General features: G+C 41.6%; 1 protein-coding gene across 1 annotated transcript in view; it reads left to right on the top strand.

Annotated features, from left to right (window-relative positions):
* Positions 1-5,525: 5,525 nt before the first annotated feature.
* The window catches only part of ANKRD26 (ankyrin repeat domain containing 26), a 110,383-nt gene continuing 96,674 nt past the window's right edge, over positions 5,526-19,234 (top strand). The window contains exons 1-4 of the mRNA XM_077772392.1: positions 5,526-5,876; positions 10,526-10,640; positions 10,796-10,969; positions 17,900-18,006. Of these exons, the coding sequence (XP_077628518.1) occupies positions 5,626-5,876; positions 10,526-10,640; positions 10,796-10,969; positions 17,900-18,006 (647 nt within the window). The 5' untranslated portion in view covers positions 5,526-5,625. The remainder of the gene's footprint in view (positions 5,877-10,525; positions 10,641-10,795; positions 10,970-17,899; positions 18,007-19,234) is intronic.

Here is a 19,234-nt window from a genome sequence, read left to right as displayed (position 1 = left end):
TAGACACAAGGATTTGGTGTGAGTGTTACGGTGGTTATAAAAATGTAGCTTCTGACTACATTTTGAACTATAGTTCAACTGTGCTCTCCATGTTACATCCTCTTGAAGACAAATCTGAACAGTGCAACTCTGTGGCTTCTATATTAGTCTGGGTACAACAGAAGACAGATATGGCATAGTATTTTAAACAGTGGAAGTTTAATAGGACCCCTGGGTGGCTTAGTTGGTTAAGCTTGTGACTTCAGTTCAGGTCATGATCTCACAGTTTGTGAGTTTGAGCCCTCTGTTGGGCTCCGCGCTCATAGCGTGGAGCCTGCTTGGGATTCTCTCTCTCCCTCTCTCTGCCCCTCCTCCACCCACACACTCTCTGTCTCTCTCTCTCTCTAAAAATTAAGAAAAAAACAGAGAAAGTTTCATATAAAGGATTATAAAACTACAAGGGGCACCTGGGTGGCTCAGTCGGTTAAGCGTCCGACTTCGGCTCAGGTCATGATCTCATGGTTCATGGGTTCGAGCCCCACGTCAGCTCTGTGCTGACAACTAGCTCAGAGCCTGGAGCCTGCTTCAGATTCTGTGTCTCCCTCTCTCTCTGACCCTCCCCTGCTCACACTGTTTTTCTCTCTCTCTCTCAGAAATAAATAAAAACATTGAAAAAAGAATTATAAAATTATGGTGGGATAGTAATTAAAATATCGAAAGAGAGCTCTGAAGGGTACCCTAGGGCTGAAAGACAGTATCACAAAAGGGGTAACTTGAAGGTGTTCAAACTTATTGAAGAAGGTGTGATTGCAACACAATGAATAGCAGAGAAGTTTGAGTCCTGTATGTCTGATTTCCTCTGTGCATCCAATTACTAACTTCAACACATCTGTGTCCCAGTGGGTTGTTCCTGTTTACCTGGAGACTGAGAAGTGGAGTTAGCCTATGTTCTGGTGTGCTGTGTTTTACTTCTTGCTGTCCCTCGGCACCAACATCAGAAATACTCTGCCCTTGCTCTGCACTCCCAGAGCATACAGTCCTGACCAACCAGTGACCCTTCTAACCTGGATACCATGCCCCTGGGAAAATGCTCTTGACACCCTACTCTCTTTGTGCACCCAGTCTTCAGCCTTAACTCTGCTATATCCCTGAGGTGTTTGCTGCACCCTTCTGGACATGGATAAGATATACTGGAAGCTCTGCACTGCTCTGCTGGTAGGTGGGCTCCTTGTGCCCTGACCTGTCTATTCTGACATTCAGAATGTCAGAACCTGACATTCATCTGTCACATGGGGCTCCCTGCACTCCTGAAGAACATTTCTTGCTTGCATGATGACTAGCATGGACCAGCTTTGGCCTAGGCAACTCAGTGAACTGCATCCACACCATCATCAATGAGGTCTGAATCTCAGCCTTGGGATATGGGTCACCTATTGGGTCATCTTTCTTGGGTCATTTTGCACCCGAGAGTATTTAGATAGCTTTCACATTTATAGTTGACCTACTGTTAGAGTTAATATTTTTTTATATTAAACTTTGCCTGTTCAAATTACCAATAAGTTGTTTCTTTCCTGATTGGACTCTCACTGATACATTATCCCTTCCTTCTGGAATGTGCTCTACTGGCTAACCCTTATTCATTCTTTAAGTTTTAGCTTTTTTTTTTTTTTTTTTAACTTTATTTTGAAAGAGAGAACAAGGTGGGGAGGGGCAGAGAGAGAGGGACAGAGGATCCAAAGCGGGCTCTGTGCTGACAGCAGAGAGCCTGATATGGGGCTAGAACTCAAGAACCATTAGTTCATGACCTGAGTCAAAGTTGGACGCTTAACCAACTGAGCCACCCATATGTCCTGAAGTTTTAGCTATGATATTACTTCTTCCTGTGCATCATTCCCTGAATCACCACCCTCATCTTTACATGACTCTGTAGATCCTTTGCACTCACCCTAAATGTGGCACTAAATATAAAACTCTACCTTCCTGAACATAAGAATGCCATGTTTGTTATTTCTTCACTGACTGTATCACAATGCTAGAATAAATAAGGTTCTCAGTACATGTTTCTGTTTTACCTTTATGGTCCCCTGATGTAGTTCTCCCTGGTCAGGAATCTGCAGTGACAATGGAAAATCAGCCTCAATACACTTAAGCCCTCATATTGTAATCATGGTTTAATTACAATATACTTTGTTTTCCTCCACAGATACAGTGGAATGCAAGGGAAGACATATCCAAAAGAATGAGTGAAGTAGCTGTGGAAAAGCATTTTTTAAAAAATATTTTTATTTATTTCTAGGAGGGAGAGAGAGACAGCGTGAACAGGGGGTGGTCAGAGAGAGAGGGAGACACAGACCATGAAATAGGCTCCAGGCTCTGAGCTGGCTGTCAGCACAGAGCCCGATGCAGGGCTCGAACCCACGAACCGCGAGATCATGACCTAAGTGAAAGTCGGATGCTTAACCGACTAAGCCACCCAGGCGCCCTTGTGGAAAAGCATTTGATCAACTTCTTGGTAACTTTTTTTTCTTTCTTTTTTCATTCTATCTCTTTTTCTTTTGTTTAAAGTTTATTTATTTTGAGAGAGACAGAAAAAGTGCATGGGGGTAGGGGGGGAGAGAGAGAGAGAGAGAGAGAATCCCAAGCAGCCTCTGCCCTGACACCACAGAGCCAGATGCAGGGCTAAATCTCATGAACCATGCGTTCATGACCAGAACCAAAATCAAGGGTTGGGTGCTCACCCAGCTGAGCCAACCAGGCGCCCCTCATAGTGCATGTTAAAGATTGACAAGAGTGGGACATAGCAATGTGGAAACTTAAATGTGAGATAGGAAATAATCAAAACCCTGGAGGAGAAAACAGGCAACAACCTCTTTGACTTCCGCTGCAGCAATTTCTTGCTCAACACATCTCCGAAGACAAGGGAAATAATAAAGCAAAAATGAACTATAGGGATCTTATCAAGATAAAAAGCTTCTGCATGGCAAAGGAAACAATCAACAAAACTAAAAGGGAACTGACAGAATGGGAGAAGGTATTTCCAAACGACATATCAGATAAAGGGTTAGTATCCAAAATCTATAAAGAACTTACCAAACTCAATACATGAAAAACAAATAATCCAGTGAAGAAATGAGCAGAAGACATGAATAGACACTTTTCCAGAGGAGACATCCATATGGCCAACAGATGCATGAAAAGATGCTGTTGGTTAACTCTTAAAAAGAAGATAATGGGTGCCTGGGTGGTTCAGTTAGTTGAACGTCTGACTCTTGATTTCACCTGATCAAGATCTCACAGTTTATGAGTTGGACCCCTACATTAGGTTCTGCACTGACAGCCTAGAGCCTGCTTGAGATTCTCTCTCTCTCTCTGCAACTCTCCCACTCATACACACATGTGCACACACACACATTCTCTCTCTTTCTCTCTTTCTCATTCTCAAAAATAATCTTAAAAAAAAAAACAGAAAAAAGAGAAGACACTCATGACAGCCTTGAACTGCAATGAGAAAACCATAGGTAAGAGATTTGTTATAGCATTCATATCTCATTTGTTTTTTATCATAAAAGAAATATTACACAAACCCATCAATTACATTAGTATAACTATTAAATGAGTATGTAGCAAATATGAACCAGGATATATTTGAATCTTAGATAGTAATAGGAGTTCTAATCAAGAGCTTTCTAGAGGACATCTGTTCTAGATATGAAAATAATTTCCACAGAAGTCTGGGAATGGGAAATCCTAGGTTTCAGTTGATTGGGAGAAACTCTTTGGGGATCCACGTAGCATTTGACCAAGGAACACAAAACTCAGAGTTGGCCTCCTATAGAGACTTTGAGTATCTCTTATCAAAGGAAAAACAGTAGAGTCAACCAAATTCTACAACTTAGCTGGAGTCCTGGTGTGGAGTCCCGGACTCACCTGCTAACGTCTTTGGCCCGCATTCCAGGCTGCATTAGGACATGTCAGAGTCTTCTCGTCAGATGTCTTTACAGAGAGACTTTACTGGTCTCCTAAGTCACCCTGGAGAATTGTGAGGAGACAACTAAGAGACAAGAGATGCTTTTCTAGTTGGGCACCTGGAGGAGGGAAATGCTTGGTGGTCGTAGTTGAAACCATTCACACACACCAAAACCATTTGGTCTGGCTAAGTGGCATAGGCCTGAGAAATGGTTTGTTTTTGTTTCTTTGTTTTGTTTTCTGCTCTTTGACCAGTGAAGATTCCTGTCTTGTTACACACCTCCCGAGCAGGGACTCTAGGGCTGTCCAGATCTCTCAGGAAATTCTGCTGAAGATGAGACGCTTGGTTTCTGAGTTGCTAATTCCAAACAACTTCCTGTCAAATCATTTTACCTGCAAACACACAATGACATTAAATGGACTCTGGAGAATAAGTACCTAAATTAATATCTGTGCATTTGCCTTGCTCTAAAATATGGACACCAAATTTTTCCAATTTTCTGGTGCATCTTGTGCAACAGTGGTTTCTGTTCATTTTTATTTTGGTCAATTCTTTTTTTTTTTTTTTTTAAAGTAAGGTCTATGTCCAATATGGGGCTTGGGCTCACAAGTGCAAGATAAAGAGTTGCATGCTCTAGTAAATGGAGCCAGCCAGAGGCTCCTACTTTGGTTAATTCTTCAAATCATTAACAAATGTAATAGGAATCTGGTGAGTTTTGGGTGGCTGGATTTGTATTAGCTGTTGTCAGAAGTTAAAATAGTAGTGTAGTGATGCAAGAAGCAGACTAGTCAATGGAACATAAGGTAAAACCCAGAAACAAAAAACATACCTGAGAATATAATTTACGACCAAGTGGCACTTCAAACTACGTGAGAAAGATGGCTTATTTCAGACAGGCAAATAAACATTTTTTAAAAAATTTCTAAACTGTTACAACGTGCTCCAAAATAAATCTTGCATTAATTAAAGATTTAAGTGGGAAATAACAGCAACAAAGAAAAGTAAAGAAAACGTAAACGGAAGGCTGGGCCAACGGGGAGGATAAGAGATGTGCAGAAATGTGTCTTCATTTCATCTGGAGAATGCAGTTTTCCCTCCTCATAAGTTTGCACTTGATGACTGACACACGCTGCCAAAGTGTCTGACCAAGAAAATGCCTTCAGTTCCTGCAGCTGCTAAATTCTCTGGAGACCGGCTCGGGCCCAAAGGGATATGGAAGAGGAATAAACTGAGGGATAAGGAGATGTAGAGAGCTTTTTGAAGGGAAGTGTTCTGGGGGACGCCGTCTTCAGCATCCCCAAGTTTCGCGCCCCTCTAGCCCCAGTTGTATACAGGGACTGCCTTTCCACGCCCGCGATTTTAACTTTGCAAACGCCCGGAAACGCCCAGCTAACTCCAACCTAAAGCGGCCCAGCCCTCTCCCAACCAATCGCTGAGATTTGAGAGGTTTGGGCCCCGCACATGCGCTTTGGGCACCCTTGGCCGGTAGGGCTCTATGCGCACGCGCCGTGTTCTGTCCTCTAAAGCGAGCAAGCGCACTTGTGTTTGGCGCTGTTGCTTGGTTACATTTATTGCGGGCTGAAAAACTGTAACCGTAGGGATATTGTGGCGACGCAGGTTTGGCTTAAGTGAAAACCCGAGGGAGAGGTGAAGTCTCTGTGAACCCCAAAGTGTGCGTAATGAAGAAGATTTTTGGCTTAGGGGCTAAGAAGGGTGAGTCGCCCTTGGGCTCCACTTGTAGCTCCCGGCGGAACGGAAAGGATGTTGCGAGAGAGAGTAACACCCTCGACAGCTCCCAGAGCGGCTACCACATCCGGGAGAGAGATCTGGGGAAGCTTCATCGGGCCGCCAACGTGGGCAACGTTGCCAAAGTACAACATATACTCTGGTTTGGAAGCAAAGGCCTGGACGAGCGAGATAGAAAGCGCAGGTGATAGGGACTTGGAGGCTGGCGGGGAGGAGGCGGGAGGGACCTGGGAGAAACGCGCCCCTGGTCTGGCTCTGCCTGTGGAGCTGAGCCCTCCCGGCAGCGAGGGCGCTGGGTCCTCTTCCCCCCTGAGGCCCCGCAGCCCCCGGGTCGTGGGCGCATTATCGGGTCTGGCGCCCACGCCCACAGGTTGAGCGGCAGAAACAAAAGCTTCAGCTGCCTTCTTGGCACTTAGTCCTCATTCCCCAAAAGACCACGTTCCGTCCCGTCAAGTTGGACGGGATTTAACCCAGTTTCAATAGGAATAGACACGAAATTAAGTATATACAACTTTTTATTTTTAATGGACTCGTTTTATACCATAATGTTACAGTAAAGTGCAAAATGGGAAAAATAATCCCCATAATCGGCTTCTGTGCTAAAAATACTTTGGATAAAATCCAGGATCCAGTTTATGTCTGTGTCCGCTCATGTCTGTGTTACTTGCTGAAGGACCTCGGAAGGAAATTTTGACCTGAAAGATGGCTCTGTCCGTGAACAGGACGACTCATTTTTCTCAAAATGTGTACTCTTCCTGTATTGATCATATTTACATAAAACAAATGAAAGCATCATGGTTTTAAGGATTTTGAGCTACGCATGCTCTTAGTGTGACGTATATAACATACAATTTGCTTTTCTCAGCACTACTTAAAACAGCAATATATTAAGAACTCCTCTAATGGCTTGTAGAATTAAAGGGCAGCATGTCCATAAGATGGGATACTCTGATCACCGAAGGTGCATCGATAATAGATAAACACAGAGATGCAGAGCTGTGCTTTAGTTGATCATTAAGTGAGAAGAAAAAATCAGTTTGATTCTATGTATACACAAGCAGACTATAGTTTTATGTTAGCCAAAAAAAGAAATGTACAAAATGTGATTAAATTAGTTATTTCTGAGCATTTATATTTAAGAGCATTTTTCTTTTCCTTTAAAAAAATCTAATTTCTACGGGAAAGGTAGAATTCCTTTCCTTTATATAAGTTTTCTTTAAAAATATTGAATTCTCCAGCTGTATTTATCCACTCTTTCAGTCCATTTATATATCAGCTAGAAGCTGCACACATGTTCTGTAACAGACATACTCTGCTCAAGATCCTTTCATTCTCAAAGTCTGTGGTGTCCAGTATTTTTAAAGTTTATTTATTTATTTATTTTTTATTTATTTATTTTTTTTATGTTTTTATTTATTTATTTATTTATTTCTAGGAGAGAGAGAGACAGCGCGAACAGGGGAGGGTCAGAGAGAGAGGGAGTCACAGACTGAAACAGGCTCCAGNGCACATAATGAAGAAGTTTTTTGGCTTCGGGGCTAAGAAGGGCAAGTCGCCCTTGGCCTCTGCTTGGAGCTCCTGGAGGAACGGCAGGGGCGTCGGGAGAGAGAGTAACACCCTCGACAGCTCCCAGAGCGGCTACCACATCCGGGAGAGAGATCTGGGGAAGCTTCATCGGGCCGCCAACGTGGGCAACGTTGCCAAAGTACAACATATTCTCTGGTTTGGAAGCAAAGGCCTGGACGAGCGAGATAGAAAGCGCAGGTGATAGGGACTTGGAGGCTGGCGGGGAGGAGGCGGGAGGGACCTGGGAGAAACGCGCCCCTGGTCTGGCTCTGCCTGTGGAGCTGAGCCCTCCCGGCAGCGAGGGCGCTGGGTCCTCTTCCCCCCTGAGGCCCCGCAGCCCCCGGGTCGTGGGCGCATTATCGGGTCTGGCGCCCACGCCCACAGGTTGAGCGGCAGAAACAAAAGCTTCAGCTGCCTTCTTGGCACTTAGTCCTCATTCCCCAAAAGACCACGTTCCGTCCCGTCAAGTTGGACGGGATTTAACCCAGTTTCAATAGGAATAGACACGAAATTAAGTATATACAACTTTTTATTTTTAATGGACTCGTTTTATACCATAATGTTACAGTAAAGTGCAAAATGGGAAAAATAATCCCCATAATCGGCTTCTGTGCTAAAAATACTTTGGATAAAATCCAGGATCCAGTTTATGTCTGTGTCCGCTCATGTCTGTGTTACTTGCTGAAGGACCTCGGAAGGAAATTTTGACCTGAAAGATGGCTCTGTCCGTGAACAGGACGACTCATTTTTCTCAAAATGTGTACTCTTCCTGTATTGATCATATTTACATAAAACAAATGAAAGCATCATGGTTTTAAGGATTTTGAGCTACGCATGCTCTTAGTGTGACGTATATAACATACAATTTGCTTTTCTCAGCACTACTTAAAACAGCAATATATTAAGAACTCCTCTAATGGCTTGTAGAATTAAAGGGCAGCATGTCCATAAGATGGGATACTCTGATCACCGAAGGTGCATCGATAATAGATAAACACAGAGATGCAGAGCTGTGCTTTAGTTGATCATTAAGTGAGAAGAAAAAATCAGTTTGATTCTATGTATACACAAGCAGACTATAGTTTTATGTTAGCCAAAAAAAGAAATGTACAAAATGTGATTAAATTAGTTATTTCTGAGCATTTATATTTAAGAGCATTTTTCTTTTCCTTTAAAAAAATCTAATTTCTACGGGAAAGGTAGAATTCCTTTCCTTTATATAAGTTTTCTTTAAAAATATTGAATTCTCCAGCTGTATTTATCCACTCTTTCAGTCCATTTATATATCAGCTAGAAGCTGCACACATGTTCTGTAACAGACATACTCTGCTCAAGATCCTTTCATTCTCAAAGTCTGTGGTGTCCAGTATTTTTAAAGTTTATTTATTTATTTATTTTTTATTTATTTATTTTTTTTATGTTTTTATTTATTTATTTATTTATTTCTAGGAGAGAGAGAGACAGCGCGAACAGGGGAGGGTCAGAGAGAGAGGGAGTCACAGACTGAAACAGGCTCCAGGCTCTGAGCTGGCAGTCAGCAGAGAGCCCGACGCAGGGCCCGAACCCACGAACCGCGAGATCATGACCTAAGCGAAAGTCGGACACTCAACCAACTAAGCCACCCAGGCGCCCCTAAAGTTTATTTATTTTTTGAGAGGGGTGGAATGGGTAGGGGAAACGGAGGGGCAGTGAGAGATTCCCAAGCAGGCCCCGTGGTGAAAGCAGGAACTTTTCAAATAGTCCCGACATGGGGCTTGATCCAGTGAACATGAGATCATGACCTGAGCCAAAATCAAGAGTTGGACGCTGAACAGACTGAGCGTCTGTTTTGATTTTATGTATTTTATGTTTTAAATGCTTATTGTCGACAGTGAAAGCATGAACCTGGGGACGGGGAGAGACAGAGGAGGGACAGAGGATCTGAAGCAGGCTCTGCACCAGATTTGAGTTTGAAGTAATATCTCTACCCACCGTGGGGCTCAAATGTGTGACTCTGAGATCAAGGTCATATGCTCTGCTGATTGAGCCAGCAAGGCACCCCTAAGATGAGACATTTTAAATTGATGTATTAGGATTTTTCTCTACTGAAGTTTTCCTCCTTCCTTTAAAAGTATCTGAAGATAGGACATTGTAAAAGATAACTTTTACCTGCCCTTTTGAAATTTATAATAGTATTTAATACTAATATTGATCATCGGAAATACCTGATTTTCATACAATCTGTAGATCTAAATATTTAGTAAAATGAGCTATTTTCCTGGTCATTGGAATCCTGAGTTTCCTTTGGGTTCAAGTTCCCTGCAAATCAAAGTAAGAATTACTGCAATTTTTTTTTCTTTTGTTCATTGAGTCCTCTTTTCATAAAGAGCTTTTAAGAACTAAAACTTATTTAAATACCAGTCATCTGACTAGAACTGCAGTAGGCCTATTATATAGACCATCATTTCACATCATTTAAGGCACCAAGATTGTAACGCCCCACTGTATTATGTATCAATAAAATTTTTTAAAAAAATACTGCCAGTTATAGTTGTAAGACATTTCGCAATATAAATTGCATTCCAGTGTCAGAGATATTAACGTGACAAAATGAGCATCTTAGAATCATTGAAACACAGTAATCTTGCTAATCCTTAAAACATACCTGCAAAGTATATAACTGTATCACGTCACCGATTAAAGTGTTGTCTTTGTAAAGCAGTAGTAATAGTGAAACTTCTATTATCCAACAATTATTGAGATATTATTTGTGCTACAATCTGTTCTAAACACTTGCATAGATCCTCATTTAAGCATCACAGTGGGGTCTTGTGAGATAATTTTATTTCATTTTTTTATTCTTTTTTTTTTTAGTAATCTCTACACCTACTGTGGGGCTTCAACTCACACCTCTGAGATCAAGAGTCATATGCTCTTCAGAGTGAGCTAGCCAGGCGACCTGAGACAACTAGTTTTTTATCCCCATTTTGTTGATGAGGAAACTGAGGATAAGTCTAAGCAATAACTAGTAAGGGGCAGAGTTAAAGTAGGATTCAGACCCACATTAAGCTGAATCCCGAGATCATGCTTTTTCTCTTCAGATAGGCTGCTCTTTTATTAATGTGGTGAGTCATCACGAATGAATATTGTCCTTTCTCCAGAGGAAAACGGAGTCTTTGTGTTGGAGGCCCAGGAATAACATGCTACTTAATGTTTACAATGTCATGAATTAATTGCACGTTTTGAGATAGTGCACTGTAATTTCCTAAAAAGTCCTCTCTCTTGTAGGACGGCTCTCCATCTGGCCTGTGCCAATGGCCATTCAGAAGTAGTCACTGTCCTAGTGGAGAGGAAATGCCAGCTGAACCTCGGTGACAGTGAAAACAGGACAGCTCTGATGAAGGTACGTAGCAGCAGCTACGTCTGCCTGAGATGGATTTGAGGTCTTCCTTAGCAGGAAAATGAAGTGCCTTGAAACAAAACTAATTGGGGAAACCTGTGGCATGCTTCCTTTAAATCCCAGAATTGACACTCTGTTTCTTGGCATATCACCGACAGGCCGTTCAGTGTCCGGACGAGAAAAGTGTAACTATTCTGCTAGAACACGGTGCCGATCCAAATCTTATGGACAACAGTGGCAACACTGCTCTCCACTATGCTGTCTTTGGGGAGAATATATCAATAGCAGAGAAGCTTCTTTTACACAATGCAGACATTGAAGCCAGGAATAAGGTAAATATCAAATTTATACAATACTTGAAATGTTATATATATACACGTATATATATTTTAGCCACAAAGCATTTTATTTCATACACACACACACACACACACACACACACACACACACACAGAGAATTGTATACATCAGGGCCCGTCATCATGGAAATAACTCCAGTGCCAAGTCAGAGAGGCCTAGAAAAAGGTGGTGCCCGCAGAAAGGGCAAAGTTGTGTGTCCCAGCCTCCCTTCCACCCAGAGAGAACATCTTCCGGTTAGTGCCTACAAGTGGATGGTCATTTCAGAGCCCGGAGAGGACTAAAGTAGTAGCGGGGAGTGAGGTGATGATGGAGGCTGGGTGCTCTGCAGGGGCTTAGGAAAGGGATGCTGCTGAGGGAGGTGAGAGGGGAGTGGAGACCCAGACCCAGCAGGGAGAGCTTGGGAGTGTGCACGTGGGAGGGGAAAGCAGCAGGCTGTAGGTGCTGGGCACTCCAGGCGCCAGGGCTCTGAGGTGAGGGCATTGAGATCGGGACATGTCTTGACACGCAGCAAAGGCATCGACTTGTGCTGGCAGCCACTCTGCCAGCCGTGTACCATTCCGGGTGCCCCGTTTCAGAGAGTGGCTCCTGCTCCAGCTTGGGTAGCTCCTCAGCGGGGTGGTAGCTGTACACGGGGAGCAGATGATGGCCCCGCTTGCTGGTCCACCTGCTTTATCTTCGACATGCTTCCCTCCCGCTGCGCAAGCCCCTGTAGGAACATCCTTGGTTGACACAGATAGGGTCCATTTTCCATATTTGGAAGTTCAAGTATTCCCTGAATGAAAACATTTTGAAATAACCTAATTATCTCAGATTTTACTTTGTTATTATTTTTTAAAAATTATTTTTTAATGTTTTTTTAAATTTATTCCTGAGAGACAGAGAGAGAGAGAGCGTGAGTGAGCAGGGGAGGCTCAGAGAAAGAGGTAGACACAGAATCCGAAGCAGACTCCAGGCTCCGAGCTGTCAGCACAGAGCCCGATGCGGGGCTCGAACTCATGAGCCAAAGTTGGATTGTCGGCCAACTGAGCCACCTAGGCACCCCTAAGATTTTACTTTAAATAAGGATATTTCTAAAGAAGCATTAGAGAATACAGCTTTGTTTTATATATTTATGGTAAATATTGATGAAAACGTATTTTTTAAAGGTAAAACTTGTTTTGTTTTCTAATATTTTTTCCCATCTAGCTTTTTTATTAGTGAAAAATAACACAGGAAAGAAAAATTTGCCCTATGCTTTGTCTTAAAACGCAAAGAAAACAAATGCATTTTACAGTAAAAAGTATTGATGCTGTTGACAAGTTCCTATTTGATAAAAAAAAGTAGTTAAAAAAGGGATTTATGTATTTATTAAAAAATATTTTAATGTTTCATTTATTTCTGAGAGAGAGAGAGACACAGCGTGAGCAGGGGAGGGTCAGAGAGAACGGTAGATACAAATCTGAAGCAGGCTCCAGGCTCTGAGCTGGCTGTCAGCACAGAGCCTGACACGAGGCTTGAATCCACGAACTGTGAGATCATGATCTGAGCTGAAGTCGGATGCTTAACCGACTGAGCCACCCAGGCACCCCAGAAGGGATTTATTTATTATTTGCCAAGCCTTAAGAGGGAAAAGGGAAAAGGAGGGAGCAGTCAGAATTATGTGGGCCAGTTTGGGAATTTGGCAAGTGGGAGGAAATGACAAAAAGAGGCTTTTTGTTTTTGTTTCTTTCCCTTCAGTGTATATGTTTAGAGAAGACGTCTTTAATTTTCAGGGATAATAATTGTCACTTAGGGGAAGAGTGAATTGTAAACCTGCCTAGAGATCAGTTTTTGGAGGACCCCGAGGAGATCAGATTGGCAGTGAACAGCTGGTTGGTTAAGTGGGCAAGGATAGGAAAGAACAAATAATTAACTGGCATATAGTCCTGTTCTGGCAGAAACAGCCACTTAGGGAAGAGTCTAAACTCTGCTCTGAAATCGAGACTAGCTCGATGGGAAGGATGAAGCTTATAAGTAATGAAATCAAGTTGCATTTTGACTTTACATTTCGTCCCTGTTCTACCCTTGCCCAGGAAAATTAAATGCAGTTTTGATAAGTCACTCTTTTGGCTAAATCCTCAAATGACAGAGGGAGTTGGCCCCATAGATGAGAGAGGAGACGGCTGTGATTGCTGCACTAGCTCTCAGCTAGAGTTGTGCATCCCAGGCTCCTGGGGAAGTTTGGCAAAAATTTTTTTACAGGCCTAAATTCTCCCTTGAAGAGTTTGAGCAAGTCTAGTAACATGTAGACATAGACATTTATATTTAGAAATATATGTTTAAAAATTTTTTGTGTTTATTTTTGAAAGAGAGGGAGAGAGTAGTACACGTGGGAAAAAGGCGCAGATAGAGGGAGACACAGAGTCCGAAGCCCAATCCAGGCTCTGAGCTGTCAGCACAGAGCCCGACGTGGGGCTGGAACTAGTGAACTGGGAGATCATGACCTGAGCCGAAGTCGGATGCTCAACCGACTGAGCCACCCAGGCATCCCTAGAAATATTTTTGTTTTGAAATTGTGCTACAACTCTTGCTTCAGAACTATTGGGGCCCCTGAGTGGCTCAGTCATTTAACTATCCGACTTCGGCTCAGATCATCCTCTCGTGGCTCACAAATTTGAGCCTTATGTTAGGCTTTGTACTGACAGATCAGACGCAGCCTGGAGCTGCTTCCTAGTCGGTGTCTCCCTTTTTTTCTGCCCCTCCCCTCCTCATGCTCTGTCTTTCTCTCTCTCAAAAAGAAGTGGACATTTAAAACAGGAGAAAAAAAAAAAGCTAACTACTGAGTAGAGGGTACCTGGGTGGATCAGTTGGTTAAGCGTCTTACTTAGGTCATGATCTCATGGTTTTTGTGTTCGAGCCCCACATTGGGCTCAGCACTGATGGTGCGGAGATGCTTGAGATTCTCTCCCTTTTCCTACCCCACTCGCTCACACGCACGCTCTCTCTCTCTCTCTCTGTCTCTCTCAAAATAAATAAATTAATTAAAAAAATCAAAAGAACGACTGAATGGGTAAATATAGTATATCAATTTAGAGATGTCAAAAACCTAAGAAGTCTCTGGAAGAGCTGGAGTGTGAATATGCTTTCCTTCAGCTTGATACATGCTATTCCTTCAACTCTCCAAAAACATTAGCCTTTCATCGGTTTCTACCTCTGTGAGAAGTTAAAATGAATGTTATTGGGGCACTTGGGTGGCTCAGTCGGCTAAGCGTCCAACTTCAGCCCAGGGCATGATCTCATAGTTTGTGGGTTCGAGCCCCGCATTGGGCTCTGTGCTGACAGCTAGCTCAGCGCCTGGAGCCTGTCTTCTGATTCTGTATCTCCCTCTCTTTCTGACCCTCCCCTGCCCACAATATCTCTACCTCTCTCTCAAAAATAAATAAAACATTAAAAAAATTAAAAAGAAAAGAAAAGAAAATGAATATTATTGGCTATATCTGTGGGCTTAAGGAATAATTTTTCAACCAACCATCAGTCATTCACTGGCACCCAGAGTTATGGGTAGTCTTTTTATAAGTAGAGTCTAATCCCTTTAAGGATTTTATATCTTTTGTTACCCATTCATTCTATTACCAGATAGTTACTACAAGCAGAGTTTTCCAGACTGCAAGAAAATCTTGAATCTTCTTTATTAGTTGAAACTATGTGATAGACCATCTTATAATGTCTGTTAAATTCACATAGCCCTGGCATAGTCAAAATGGTAGTTTTAAACATCAGAATGTAGCTCGTGACCATACAGTTGAGACTTGTTTGAATAATTTAGTTTCAGCATTCTTGTGAACTAATTTGTCTATTTGATTAATAATCTGGGAGAATTAAACACAAATAGATTGCAGTTTTAATAAGCATTGGAAAAGTTCTTAAAGTGGGTGTTATGACTCTTTTTGTTTTAATGATTTCAGACAGAGAATGTGACTGGGGGACATGGACAGAGAGAGAGTAAGAGAGAGAGAAAGAGAGAGAGAGAGAATCTTAGGCAGACTCCACACTCAGTGCCAAGCGCGATGTGGGACTGAGTCCCACAACCCTAGGATCATGACCTGAGCTGAAGTGAAGAGTCAGATGCTCACCTAACTGAGCCACCCAGGTGCCCCTCTTATGAGTCTTAATACCAATTTTTATTACATGTTGGGGCCTAAGGGTTTGGTCAAACATGATACTGATCCTTTAGGAAAGTTTTGCGTAAAAATATTTGCTTTATGAACAACCAAATACAAGTGGGCTGTTGACTAAATCTGGATATATTTAGTTTCCTCCGTAAATTGAGTCAGCATTTAAAATGATGACACTGATGCAGAAATCTGGATTTCAGACTTTTCTTATAGAATCACATCTGCTACTTTGAGCCCATACTGCTGTTTGGTATGCTATGCACTGGCTGCCTTTCTATAGGAGGCCTGTGTCTCTCCAGTTTGCTGCTGTCCCCACCGGGGTTCTTCACTTACTGGAGTCACCTACTCTGCCTCCATAAGCATTGTGTTTGCAATTATTGTTTTATGATATAAACATATATATATATGTATTTATATATATATGTATATATATATATTTGAAGAGTATGTTAATCAGATCTCTTCTTACACACAGAATCCTTGGTAATTTTTTAAAAATTTATTTTGAGAGAGTGAGAGAGAATCCCCAGGAGGCACTGGGTTTGAACTCATGAATTGTGAGATCATGACCTGAGCCAAAGTCAAGAGTCAGACACTTCACTGACTGAGCTACCCAGGCACCCATGTTTTCTGGGATAGTTTGATAAAGATTTTAAGATTTTCAAGATAATAATTTAAATATATGTTTTGTATTTTATGTTAATGTCTTAGGAATAAGATTGAATTTTCCAAGTTAGAATTTATATGTTGTTTTTTTATTCTGTTCTAGTCTAGTCTATTTATTTATTTATGTTTTAATGTTTATTTTTGAAGGAGAGAAAGTGAGCAAGGGTACACACACGCGTGGGGAGGGGCTGAGAGAAAGGGAGACACCAAATCTAAATCAGACTCCTGGCTCTGAGCTGTCAGCATAGAGCCCCCTCTGGGGCTTGCACTCACAAACTGTGAGACATGACCTGACCCAACGTTGGACTCCTAACCGACTGAGCAACCCAGGTGTTCTTATAAGTTGGTTTTAAAAACCCCTTTTTCCTTATGTGTAATATAAATAATCATATTCCTAGTGGAATATTTGCAAGCCATATTAGATTTATCATGGTTATACTTGAATAAGTTAATGCATGTTGCAGACACCATAATCTTTGTCCTCAGCATTGTTCACTAAAAATGCAAATAATTTAGTAGCTTTCCTGATGCTAAAAATGATCTGTATAAACCAGTATTCGAATTTTTATTGATAAGTCGTGATATTTTTATTTCTGATTTATATTTTGCCTACAATATAGAGTAAGTAGCTATTACAGTGGAAACTAGAATCCAAACAGATTTTTTTAGAAGTAGATATGCATAAGGGTCCCAGAATTATTATAATTGAGAATAACACTTAACACTGAGCTTTCTATCAGATGAGATACTAGAAGGGCATGGACGATTTAATATTAAGTAATCAAGGTTCATTTGAAGCCTATCTCTTTGAGTTCACAGCCCATCTCCTTAGTGACCCATTTGGAGCAGAAATGCCTTATGTTAACATCTAGTATGTCAGTGGACCCTGATACCATTGATAGAAGAGAAGCGGGTTTGCATCATGTGGAGACAACATGACCTTTCTCAGAAAGCTCTGAAAACTATATCCTTGAAACTCTCCTCAAAGGTTAATGTTTGCCCCAAAATGTATTATCAAATGGAGATTAAGCAGATTTAAATGGATTTCTCTAATTCTAGACATATAATGGAGTTCTGTAATATTTCTCAAACATAGATGATCATGAAATCTTTGCATTGGGGCATACATAGTACTTGCCTTCTGGCAAAGTATATATTATTTGGAATATAATTTGAGAAACCCTCCTCCAGAGATCATCATTTAGGTTATTAATTCAGTAAAAATACAGCATTTACTGCTATGTTTTGGAGTTTGAGATAGATAAGAAATATCCCCTGCCCTCAAGAAGCTCTTGGTTTAGGGGCACCTGAGTGGCTCAGTCAGTTAAGTGTCCAACTTTGGCTCAGGTCGTGATCTCACAGTCCGTGGGATCGAGTCCCGCATCGGGCTCTGTTTTGACCGCTCAGAGCCTGGAGCCTGTTTCAGAGTCTGTGTCTCCCTCTCTCTCCGCCCATCCCACGCTCACTTTCTGTCTCTGTCTCTCAAAATAAAAACAAAAACATAAAAAATACAAAGAAGAAGCTCTCGGTTTAGACGGGGAACAAGAACTACAGTCACCATGATAAGTACTCGGATAGAATCTAAGATCTTGGAACAGGTGTTTGAAGTGAATTTGGGAGAATGACTGCAGATAATCTGTTGAAGGTGGAGGAGGGCTGTTTTATTTAAAAAAAAAAAAAAAGTATAAAAAAATTTAAAAAACATTTTTAATGTTTATTTATTTTTGAGAGAGAGACAAGAGTACGTGCAAGGGAAGGAGGGGAGAGAGAGAAAGAGAGAAGGAGACACAGAATCGAAAACAGGCTCCAGGCTCTGCACTGTCAGCACAGAGCCCAGTGCGGTGGTGTAACTCATGAACCACGAGATTGTGACCTGAGCCAAAGTCAGAGGCTACCAGCGGAGCCACCCAGACCCCCAAAGGAGAAGGGCTAATTTAAAGAGAAGCAGCAGCAGGTAGAAAGCACAGGGGTGAGAATGAAGAGGCCATTTTTTATTTCCTCTTGTATTATATGTCTCAGTTTAGAGGATCTTTTGTAAGTTTTAAAATTCAGTATGGAAATATGTAATTTTATAAATTATAAATTGTTTTTGCTCATTTACAGGCTGGCCTCACACCACTTCTCCTTGCAATAAATGAGAACAAAGAACAGATGGTGGAATTTTTAGCAGAACAGAAAGCTGATGTATATACAGTTAATAATATTAAAAGGTACAGTAGTTGTTTTTTTAATTTTTTAATGTTTAATTTTTTAATTTTTTTCTTTTGATAAATTTTATTTTATTTTTTAAAAATAGTTTATTGTCAATTTGGTTTCCATATAACACCTAGTGCTCATCCCAACAAGTGCCCTCCTCCATGCCCATCTCCCTCTTTCCCCTCCTCCCCCACCCTCATTAGCCCTCAGTTTGTTCTTGGCATTCAAGAGTCTCTCATGGTTTGCCTCCCTCCCTCTCCCCTACTAATTTTCCCCTTCTTCTCCCCCATGGTTCTCCATTAAGTTCCTTCTAATCCTCCTATACATGCAAACATATGGTATCTGTCCTCTGCCTGACTTATTTCACTTAGCGTAACACCCTCAAGGTCCATCCATGTTGCTACACATGGCCAGGTTTCATTCTTTCTTATTGCCATGTAGTATTCCATCGTATAGATAAACCACATCTTCTTGATCCATTCGTCCATTGATGGACATTTAGGCTCTTTCCATGGTTTGGCTATTGTTGAGAGTGCTGCTATGAACATTGGGGTACATGTGCTCCTATGCATCAGCACTCCTGTATCCCTTGGGTATATTCCTAGCACTGCTATTGCTGGATCATAGGGGAGTTTTTAAAGGGTGGACTCTCAGCTTTTAGTTTCCTTTATGACACTATACTGGGCTTCTTAAGCCTTTAATGGTATTTTTTTAAAATTCTGCTTCATAGGGGCATCTGGGTGTCTTAGTCGGTTAAGTATTGGACTTTGGCTCAGGTCACGATCTCATGGTTCATGGGTGCAAACGCCACGTTAGGCTGTATGCTGACAGTGAAAAGCCTGCTTAGGGTTCTCTCTTTCCCTCTCTCTTCTCTCTGCCTTCATCCACACTCTCATGCTCACCTTCTCTCTTTACCAAAGTAATAAATTAACCAAAAAAAAAAAAAGAATTTACACTTCATATATACTTTTCCCTAAAAGATGTATATTGGGGTGCCTGGTTGGCTCAGTTGGTTAAGTCTCTGACTTTGGCTTAGGTCATGATTTCTTGGTTCATGGGTTCAAGCCCCACATCAGATTCTATGCTGGCAGCTCAGAGTCTGGAGCTGCTTCGGATTCTGTATCTCCCTCTCTCTCTCTCTGCCTCTCCCCATATTCTACTCTGTGTCTCTGTCTCTCAAAAGTAAATAAATGTTAGAAAAAAAAATGATTCTTTGCTTTAAATTGCTTTTTTTTTTTTTTT

The sequence above is a fragment of the Crocuta crocuta genome, unplaced genomic scaffold (assembly GCF_008692635.1).
Source record: "Crocuta crocuta isolate KB4526 unplaced genomic scaffold, BGI_CrCroc_1.0 scaffold96, whole genome shotgun sequence".
NCBI classification, from domain to species: domain Eukaryota; kingdom Metazoa; phylum Chordata; class Mammalia; order Carnivora; family Hyaenidae; genus Crocuta; species Crocuta crocuta.
Note: the sequence above shows the minus strand (reverse complement) of the source record. Positions and strands in the feature narration are given on the sequence as shown.